Source organism: Halichondria panicea, chromosome 6 (assembly GCF_963675165.1).
Source record: "Halichondria panicea chromosome 6, odHalPani1.1, whole genome shotgun sequence".
Taxonomy (NCBI): Eukaryota; Metazoa; Porifera; class Demospongiae; order Suberitida; family Halichondriidae; genus Halichondria; species Halichondria panicea.
Window position 1 is genome coordinate 673 of NC_087382.1, and position 10,956 is coordinate 11,628.

The 10,956-nt window shown below is 39.7% G+C and overlaps 1 protein-coding gene and 1 long non-coding RNA gene across 8 annotated transcripts; one reads left to right on the forward strand and one right to left on the reverse strand.

The window, feature by feature from the left end:
* Window positions 1-824: 824 nt before the first annotated feature.
* On the forward strand, window positions 825-7,331 carry LOC135337565 (probable serine/threonine-protein kinase DDB_G0271538). Of its 7 annotated transcripts, none has more exons than XR_010395181.1 (7): window positions 883-1,316; window positions 2,594-3,400; window positions 3,487-3,563; window positions 4,910-4,984; window positions 5,184-5,409; window positions 5,844-5,924; window positions 7,204-7,331. XR_010395181.1 is itself a non-coding variant. In XM_064533502.1 (6 exons), the coding sequence occupies exons 2-6, from the start codon at window positions 1,001-1,003 to the stop codon at window positions 5,379-5,381; spliced, it is 1,473 nt and encodes a 490-aa protein (XP_064389572.1). In that variant the 5' UTR covers window positions 825-876; window positions 996-1,000; the 3' UTR covers window positions 5,382-5,661. The 7 variants fall into 7 exon arrangements, 5 of the variants coding, with proteins under 5 accessions (XP_064389572.1, XP_064389573.1, XP_064389570.1 ...); XR_010395180.1 differs by lacking the exon at window positions 7,204-7,331 and adding an exon at window positions 6,337-6,985; XM_064533502.1 differs by lacking the exons at window positions 5,844-5,924; window positions 7,204-7,331 and adding an exon at window positions 825-876 and having other exon boundaries at window positions 996-1,316; window positions 5,184-5,661.
* Window positions 7,332-7,359: 28 nt separating this feature from the next.
* LOC135337567 (uncharacterized) lies at window positions 7,360-9,731 on the reverse strand. Its single transcript, XR_010395182.1, has 2 exons — window positions 8,496-9,731; window positions 7,360-8,035 (listed from the first exon to the last, which is right to left on the reverse strand). It is a non-coding gene; the product is annotated as an uncharacterized LOC135337567 (long non-coding RNA).
* Between the last annotated feature and the right edge of the window lie 1,225 nt (window positions 9,732-10,956).

The window sequence follows — 10,956 nt, forward strand, 5'->3', positions numbered from 1 at the left end:
AAGTGAGAGAGATCTTTATAGCAGTTCACTCCTGTGTACCTATGATTAGGCTCTTGAATCAGCCGCCCTTCTTAAGGTCTCTCCCCCCTCAGGTAGGAAGGGAGGCTAATTTATGAGACTGGCATGCAATTAACACAACGGCAATTAGAGACCTGATTAGCAAAGGTTAAGTGCTTCGCGCCTCCTCTGGAGCCACTACTGCGGTTTTCAGAGTTCTTGCATCTCCAATGTCTAGAGCGGAAGTACCTGTCACGTGAACCGTTACGTAACAAGATTGAAGTCTAGCTTCATTCTAAACCGATTTTTTCCCAATACATGATTTGGGAGAAAATCAACCTTGGAAATAGCCTAGCCTTTGCAAGCCTTTTGCATCACCACTGAAGCTATCCTTGAGATTGTAAGCACTTCCAATAGTTTTGTGAGCTACTATTAGTAACACAGGACTGGATGTCTGGAGCTAAGAGAGAGAGATTCTACTGTCTATATGACTCATCACTGACATCAGCTTGCAGCAACACAAAATGAGTAGGCAGACCGGGGTAGTCACTTCAACCAGTTCCTTATATAATACTGAGAAGCTACACTCTTATTTCAGACTTCTCTGGATAACTAGTAACGAATAATTTTGTCTGTAAATGAAAACTCATGTAAAAAAACTTGCCTGACTCAGCAATATTGTGCTCCCGTGATGTTGTCCAACCTTAAATGTTTGGGAATATCACGTGACCAGTGACTTCCGCTCTAGACATTGGAGATGCAAGAACTCTGAAAACCGCAGTACGTCGACTTCATTGTAAAACATCACGTGAATCACTTCCGTTTCCAATCCATATATAGAAGATATATGTAGCCTCTGGTAATACCATGTACGTACCAGTGAGTACCAGTATAGACTAGACAGCACTGTATACTGTAGATCTTTAGTCTAGTAATGTACACTCCCAATATATTATGCTCATACATTTCACTGCAATATCTTATTCCACACTCTACAGAGAAGATGTCTGACTATCTCACAATAGCAGATCTAGGAAAACTATACATAGCTACGTTTGATGCTCGAATCAAATGGCGAAACTTCTTGCTGGTTCTTGAGATATCCTCGGATACTATCGACAGCATAGGTACGAAATGGCGAGATGATCCTGATGACTGCTATCGTGAGGGTTTGAAAGAATGGCTGAAAAGTGGGGAGAGCCGCTGGGAAGATGTTGTCAAAGCATTGTCTAGTCCTATTGTGGGCCACGTTCACATAGCCAGGACCATCGAGAGAGATCATCTACAGTCTAGCAATCTTACTGATGTGAAGTCAGAGGGTGAGTACCAATTAATGCACCTATATGAATGATACCGTAGAAACTGATTATTAGCGCTTACTCGACTATAAGCGTATCTTTATTTTAAGCACATGCTCAACTGCAGGCTTTTTATACTCGAATTGAAGCGCTTTTCCAATTATGCGACGGTTATTAGTGAAATTTTAGAATTAATTTTGTTTATCTATATGAGCTAGTTAGCTTGTAAATTTTGTTTATCTATGAGCTAGTTAGCTTGTACAGTGCAGGATAGCTATATAGCTGGTGATATCCATCTGGAAGGACTCTCTGGGCATGCTGTTACCTTGTCTGATCATGCTGAGAGAATGTGAGACATGGATGAGGTCCTTTATTCCAAGTTCCTGGTCAATATATAATAGTTATAGACTGAGTCCAAGGTCTCTATGGGATTATGAGACCCCGAGGGCCCGAGGCTGTAGCGCCCCCGAGCGCAGCGAGGGCGCTACTAAGGGCCTGAGGGTCTCATAATCCCATAGTGACCGTTGGACGAGGCTTATAACTGATTTAGAATAGTGCTAACCAAGCTAGACTATATTAACACAAAGACTGCAACCAAGAGTTTCTACAAGCCTCAAACAATGTTAAAGCTTCGCTCTGACTAAGTCTACATAAAAAAAACTCACATTGAAGGCCGTTTCCATCTCTTGAGAATCATGCATAGCAAAAACTGCTAATAGAAAGTTGCTATTCTACTTATTAATTAGCTCTGCACTAGAGCACTAGCTATTGGTAGCTGCAAGAGTGAGATAAAAGCTGCACTGCAGAACACAAATACTTTTATGATGCACTGCATCATGGTTACTATGACTTCAACATAAATTTCCATAGGCAAGTACCGTATATCTTCTAATTTATCGGACAGCAAAAAATAATTATTTTCCGGGTATAATTGGAACAGATTTTTATAGAGCATGCAAAGTGTCCGGAATAATTAGAACAAGCAAGCAGCTGCATGCGAGCTAGCTAAGTTTAATAGAACAGTGTGCGACTGAATAGTTGCACTAGCTATCTAAAACTAGCTCTCAAAGCTATCTAACTGGAGCACTCTAAGTCTTACTTGCCGTCTATGAATGAAACTCAACTTTTCAAGTAATTGTCCGAACAAATTTAATATTAAAGCACTGGAGTGTCCGTTGTATTAGAACAACGAAAATTGCCCAAAAGAGTGTCCGGGCTAATTAGAAGTGTCCGATAAATTAGAAGATATACGGTACATCACTACCCACTCCCCTACCCACACACATTGTTCTGTACAGTTGACCAAAATCGTCAAAAGATCAATGAAGATTTGACCATTTTCTTAGACGGGCCACTCGGTAAAGGTGCATTTGGAGCAGTCTTCAAAGGCAGCTACAAGGGCGAGATTTGTGCAGTCAAAGTGCTGCTTCACGATGCTATGGAGATGCAGGCAAGTATTCCAGTTGGCAAAAATGAAGATGCTAGCGATGCAATTGATCGTGAGAGTGATTTTCTCAAGTCGTTCCAGCACCCAAATGTTGTTCTGTTTTTGTCGACTGCTAAGCACCCCAAATCAGGTGGTACAATCCTCGTTGTTGAGTTGATGGATTGCAATCTGAGATCCTATTTCTCCGGCCTTGATGAAGAGTCCCTCACTAGCGAGTGTGAAATTAGCCTATCCGAAGACATGGCTTGTGGTCTGGCCTACATTCACAGCAAGCAGATTATCCACCGTGACCTCTGTGGCGATAACGTCCTACTGAAGCTTACACTGCCAGTGCCTGTCGCGAAGATTTCCGACTTTGGCATGTCACGGCTATACGATCCCTCCAAGCTCAGCTCCACCCTCACAGCCATTGGTCACCGTAGAGGGTATCTACCTCCCGAGGCCTATCGATTGGAAGAGGAGAATTACGATAGTAGCCTGGATGTGTTTTCCTTTGGGGTGATTTTGACGCAAATTGTTTGCAAGTTGGAGACGATCAAATCAGCCAAGGATCGATCATTCCATGTTGCCCAGATTCCTCACACACACAGGTTGAGGAAGCTTATCGACAGTTGTTTGCAAGAAAACGTGAAGAGGAGACCATCTGCCAGGGACATCTGTGAGTCTATTAGATACGTATATAGCCCATGACAATTTATGTGTTTTACACTTCCGAAAAAATTGTCCTATTTAATTCTTACTTAGATGCTTCACTGAAAAGAGTCTCAGACCCAGTGGAGGCAACAAAGAGGGAATCAAAGGACACTCAACCAGTCGAGAAGGTGCGTACATGCAGTGTGTGAATGTTCCTAATTACAGCAATAATGAGTACTGTCAAGTTGTGTGTAAGCCTCTATAACTATAGTTCATTTGTGTTGAGCTTGACCTTCATAATCTTAATTGTCATAACTTCTGAAACTCAATTATACGATTGGATTTCTTGTTAAAAAGCGCTTCCATCCGAAAGAGCTGATAGCATTTTTCTTGAAATCCATCATATAGCGGCCGGGTATATTTCGCGGAATGACTGTTAGAAATTTTGCAGATCAGCCTTTCTGCAGCATGCATGCATGCGATATTAAATCCGTGGGTATAAATGTTCGCGGTACATGTACATAACAAAAACCGCGAACATTTATACCCTCAAAGTATACACGCTATACAGTATACTTGTCAACCCAGCCTAAGCCTAAATGAAGCCATTTGACCACAAAACCACTTAGACTTTACACATACTTTTGAGTATACTTTGTTTTGTGGATATGCCTATAATGACGTTAGTAGATATAAGAGAGAGGGGTTGGAAACAAGGCTTCCTCGTGGTATAATTTGTGTTTCCCCGCGGTTTAATTGAGGCTGTGTTAGAGGCACAAAGATTTGCGGACTAGAACAAATACAGTTAGTGTCTGTGAGGGCGAGTAGCGTTGTTTGAGGTGCTGTATGTATTAGTTATTACATGGCTATGAGTGCCACAAGCTGTTCATTGGCCTGGTAGTAGATTGTGGTCAAGGGCCTTTAGGCCCGAGATCATTATCTACTAGACTAGCTGTGATTAATAAATTTTTTATGCTGAAACAGCATTGTGAATTTCCTAATTTGGAAATTAAAGCTGGACATGTTGCAAGGATATACCTAAAAACCCTTAGGGATCCGCTATTTAGAGAGTCCGTTATATGAGGTTCCACTGTAGTGTGCAACAAAAATTTAAGCCTCATTCGATCTCATAGTGGAAACCCTACAATAGCAGACAGTTTGAAATTTCATTGACTTTTATGTAAAAAGAACAGGAAGTGTAGCATGCGGAGAAGTTACGGAGGATTGAAAAGTGATAGTTTCACAATAATGATGGACCCTGGATGTGATGTCATAGGCAATTAGTGCTTATTAAATTCCTCGTTGTGTTGTACTAATTGCAAATGCACACACTCTTGTACTCTAGTACATAACCGTCTGACGACTCGTACACTAGTAACGACTATCATACCATGCATTATATATAGGTTAGCAAATGTAAAGTCTGTTACAAAGTGCTTTGACATAATTATAACACTTACTGTACATGAGTGTGGAATTGTCTATTACAAAAATAATATTCACGTCTGTGTTCCACCAACGTTCCCCTGTACAGGCACACAGGGAACAGATTAAGCACAAAGATGCTGAGCTGGTCAGGAGAGACGCCATCATTCAACAGCAGAGACAGGTGAGACGAAATGCACCATTATATTATTGCAGAGCTATAGTAGAAGCTGTGATCCGTTATAATCGTACCGTACATTCTAGTGGACTGGTGGGCATCGCCTCTTAAGCTAATTAGAGAAAGTGATTTAGTGTGCATACAATTATTGCTACAAATAACACTCACTTGTTAGTAGACCTAATCACGCTCATTCATTATTCAGGGTCCCCCTCCCAGAGAGTTGAGACCTCCACTCACTCTGAAATGGAGAAGAGGAAAAGACATGCCAATCGAAATGACCACTTCGGTACAGAGTATTGTTATCGGTGACACGGTGCATGTTGGAGACAATGAACGTGACATGTGTATCAACTTGCTGTATTTGGTGGACAGGACGACATATTCAACCGAAGTTCGTTGATCCATCTCTACCAGCCTGACACCAGGAGGTGGGTGAAAGTGGGGTACCTGCCTACTGCACGATACAACTGCACATGCTCAGTACTTCCTAGTGGAGGTCATTGTAGCTGGAGGACATGTACAGACAAAAGCATATTCCGTTGACTTCTTGCAATTAAGTTAATTGTTTCACTTTAATTTACATAACAAATTTAATTAGTCAATAAGTTATTAATGTTTTTTCGAGAAATGCTTTTCTAATATGCAAAAGTTGTTTTGTGTGATAAATAATGTAAAACGAGTGTTGCAAGCTGCACTGTGCTAATGCCTCTCGCCATGTTATGCTTTTGCTCAAAAAGTATTAGAGTGTTATAGTAGGGAGAATAAGCTTTTTTCTATAATGCATTTTACACAACCTAATCACTTCTACTAATTTTAATGTACGTATAGATACATGAATCTATTGTATATGGTACCCTTGTAGTGTTTTGTAGCTTTAATACCAGGACCTCAAGAAACAGAACAAGGAACAACGAATAACAAGCCATCTGTGATTGCAGATAAGGTATACAGACAGTATAAATGATGTAATACAAATATGCCAGCATGCAATTCCTTACCTCTTCTGATTGCTACACAGTATAACTTAAAGCATGCATGACCAAATAGCACCCTATGCAGTATATAGTCCTATAATAGTACATGATTTAGAATCCGCTCTTATTTCCCGGCTATAATTACACTAGCTGTTACTGGTTTTCGGATAGCCCTGCATATCTTACTTTAATAAATTGCATCACAGATCCATATTATTATTTGGACACAAATATGCATGTAAATACAACCGAGTCTTACATATGCAGGGTTGGCAAGCCAAGGGTTTATTTGATGAGACTGATCCACCAGTTTTATTATAGGGCACACTATATGGCCAGTTGGTTGTGGAAGCTAATCATTGCTAACCTTTAATTGCATAGGAAATGTTTGCGTTTGGCATTCATGGACGTACTTCAGAAAGAGTTAGACAAAATTGTTGTAGATTGGAATTCCCACTATGTTAGGAAACAGAGACATCTTACGTCTCCTTGTGGAATCCCTGAGAAGCTATTCAACCTACCTGGTATATAATACATTATACATTTATTACGGTATACACTCATAATGATTCATGATCCTCGAACCAGAATTGCAAAATTATAGTACCGTATATCTTCTAATTTATTGGACAGCAAAAAAATAATTATTTTGGAACAGATTTTTATAGAGCATGCAAAGGGTCCGAAATAATTAGAACAAGCAAGTAGCTGCATGCGAGCTAGCTAAGTTTAATAGAACAGTGTGCGACTGAATAGTTGCACTATAGCTATTTAAAACTATAGCTCTCAAAGCTATCTAACTGCATGCAGCACTCTAAGTCTTACTTGCCGCCTATGAATGAATCAACTTTTCAAGGTATTGTCCGAACAAATGTAATATTAAAGCACTGGAGTGTCCGTTGTATTTAGAACAACGAAAATTGCCCAAAAAAGTGTCCGGGTAATTAGAAGTGTCCGATAAATTAGAAGATATACGGTAATTATAGATTTGAGGTAGGATCGCCTCGCTATTTCCGGCTAAGCTGCCTGTCCCTAGTCTCATGAATCAGCCGCACCTTTGGGACACCAAAGGTGCGGCTGATTCATGAGACTACACCTTCCCAACTGAGGAAGGCCGGATAAACGAGAGTCTATACTATATAATTATATACACATATGCATGTATATAATTAGATATATATAGCTATAAGCTATACTGTAATACTTTTGCTCACATGTCTAATTATATACACCATGCACTCCATGCAGGAGCAAAAAACCAGCTCAAACTTGTACGGGTACACGAAGCACACTACATACGTGACAAATACACTGAGCCTCCTACACCTGCTGATGTGGATTTTCTACGACAGGCTAGATGTGTGATACACCAGTATAATAATTATGAGTATATGCCTACAAATGTAAAAGAAGCAATCAAGTTTTATATAACTGTTAATTTGTGGACAATTTTAGAAAATGAGTAATATTTTAGCTATGTAAACCAATGCATGACATGAAAAGTGATTAATGGTCAATGTCATTAAAGTATAAAATTAATGAACTGAACGCATGACATAATTATATGAATGAGTCATCAAAGTGTACAGTTATATTGTGTGTCCTACAGGCTAACCCTAACCCTAATTACCCTGCATGTACAGTGACAGGGCAATCTTCCATAATTTGTGTTGCGGTGTATAATGTATATATATGTAGTCTATTGCTATAGCAATAGACTCCCGCGATTCTTTTGGCCTAAAACACAACGAACATAGCTCTTTGATCCGCGGATCCTTCAAATTATCAGTGGACAGGTACTCATTCATATGGGCCACTCGGTACGATATTTGAACTGGTGTTAGACTTTTCCATGCTAGTTGCTCTCCAAACATCTCTATAGTAGCAACACAGCAACACACCAAAGGAGTACACGTCAGTTGATGTTGTGATTCCTTTCTCAGCCCGAATATGTTCTGGACTCTGGTATGCAGGCGTACCTTGCTGTATAGAGTACTAGTATACCAATAACTTTTGTGGTACTCAAAATCTGTGCAATTCCAAAGTCGGAGAGGTATGCATGGAATGTACCATCCTCAACCTGTATGTATATATATATGATTCAGTACTAATTTAGTAGAAATTTTAGACGTATATATATATACAAGAACATTTGCTGGTTTTACATCAAGGTGGATTGTTGGAGGATTAGAAGTGTGTATATGTCGCAGAGCTTGAGCTACTTGGAATCCAATCTGCACCTTAGTCAATAGTGACATCTGAACGCAATTGAGGAGTTTTATTTTTATTTTTTATAATAATTCTGCAAAATGCATGGATACACTAGTAGCATATTATGCTAACCTAATGTGTGCCCTGCATGTATATAGTACTTACAATAGCGTGTACAAATTAAAGATAAAGACTAATAACTATTTAATGCAAGTGACAGAGTACATTTCTCTTATTAATAAATGACAAAATCGATGTACTTTCCTGCAACTGTTTTCTTACGATAGAAATTGTAAGCAGAATTTCACTGTGTATAGCAATTAACTTACTCTTGATGAGTCAAAAATTTGCATATGCAGATTTTTGCCATTGACTAAGTTGGTGATGATTAGGAGCCTCGTCTCTTGGATAATAACTCCCAGTACAGTCAGAATATGTTGGGATGCTGTACACTCCTATATAATTATAATTATATAAAATAGGAAACACGACTAAAATTGTGTTCATGTATTTCGGATAATAACTCCCAATATTATTATAGTGAGAGTATGTTGGGATGCTGTACACTCCTATATATAAATCCAACTAGAAAAACATTTGCAATGTGAAAAATTGCTAGGATTGGCCAGGGGAACCACAAAAAAGCGTGGAAACAAGAAATCAGACGAGAGCATAACTCCAATCCGTTACAACGTCAATCACATGTAGATCTACTGGTAGTTTTCACAGCCAATATGCCACGCAATTTTAAACGTAGAAATAGTACAATTTTTAATGCGGTAGCTAAAGCAGGAAGCGCGAGTTGGACGGGAAACTACAGTCTCATTTGGAGTGGCCTAACCATAAATTATTATTATTCTATTTCTTATTTCTTCATTTCCTCATTTCCTATTTCTTATTTCCTCATTTCTCATTCCCTGTTTTATCACAACCCCGGAATTTGGGTAGAGATTATTCATTGGTTTTTCCACGTGATCCAAAAATTGCGTGAGGTTAAGTAGAATTGCGTAGCCTGCAAAAGTGCTCGCGGGCTTCTTAGCTACAGTTTGAGAGTGGATAACATCAGGCATTCAGCTAGGATATAGTCATCTAAGAGACCAGCAAAGATTAGCTGTGTTTTAGTTTTTATATGATGCGAGAACTGGCAGCAAAAGTCAGTTTGTTATTGGTTGCCCAAGGCTTTTGATAACCTGTACAATATATACAAGACAGATAATGGCAGAGGGCACCAGTTGAATTGAGACAGTCATGGAGTAGTTGTCAGACTTGTGCAAGCTGTCTTAAAATCGCTGCTACTCCTCAGTTCAAAGAAGGACTGCCACAATTTCTTCGTTCTCAGCTGTTCCATGCTAATCCACAAGTTGTAGCACAACACACTGTGGTACAAGGATCTATAGTATCAAAAGCCTGGCTAAATAGATCTGTGTACTACTTTGACTCTGCTTTGACGCTATTTAAATTGCATAATTTGCACGTGACATCATTTGCATTCCTGATTTACACTAGCCTCGTCCGTCTCCAATTGAATGTTCGTTCTATTAAAATTTAATGTTTGGGAATATCACGTGACCAGTGACTTCCGCTCTAGACATTGGAGAATGCAAGAACTCTGAAAACCGCAGTACAGGGATTTGAGGTGTTCTTGCAACTGTAATGTCGAGAGCGGAAGTACCTGTCACGTGAACCTTGGTAACAAGATTGAAATTTTGGCTCATTCCAAACCAATTTTTCTCCAATAGAGCCTATTCATTTTTGTTAAACTGGGAAAACATCGACTTACATCAGAAAGCTACTCAGTAGCCTTTGGTAAAGGCTTTGCACCACAGCAGGTTGTCAGCTGAAGCTATCCTTGAGATTCTATTAGTTTTGTGAGCTACTACTTGCCCCAGCCTGCCCGTAAGCTGTTGAAAGTGTATCACTAGTCTCAGTAAAATCTCTCTTAGGCTAGCTCCAGCTGGATACACAGTTTGTGTGACAGACTAATAGTAGTAGCTCACGATTGGGCTCAAGGATAGCTTTAGCTGTGGTGTTTGGGCTTGCAGATAATTATAGATTGCAGATGCAGAGCAAAGCCTCCTGTATAGGTCGATTTTCCCCCAAAATAAACTAAGGCTTTATTGGAGAAAAATTGGTTTGAAATGAGCCATAATTACGTAACTGTTCACGTGACAGGCACTTCCGCTCTCGACATTACAGTTGCAAGAACTCCTCAAATCCCTGTAGTCACTTTTCTTGGCTCAGATGTCAAAAATTGACATCTCCAATCAGATTCGCAAGAATGCAATTAAACTGTCACATGACAGAGGAGGTTGGTAGTACTTGACCTTTGTCATTTTTAAAACTATGCCAGTAGGCAAAGGTACTGGCAATGGCTAGCTTAATCATAGATAGTGGAGGAAGGGGATTGGCAACTCCAGCCGTACAAGCGGCACATCCGCTATACGGGTTAATTAATAGTCATACAATAAAACCTACTTTCTTTCTTTGCTGCCTTCGTTCGTGGTGAAAGGGTTATTTATGCACATGCTGCTAAATAATTATTAATTGCTGGTAATACCGCTCACTATGGCTAGTGCATTGATGCTTAGTGCTTTACGTGGAGCTATAGAGAAATGCATACCTATGTCAGGAAGTAGCAGGAGCATTGAGGTGAATGAGAGGACAAAGGAAATGTTGGACAAAGTCATCAGCGAAGAAAATGCAGATGTATTTGAGAGTTTCTCTGTCACTGTCACACGGTTTCTTCAGCAGCAGGTTAAAGATACCTGTGACAATAAATATGCAGCAGCA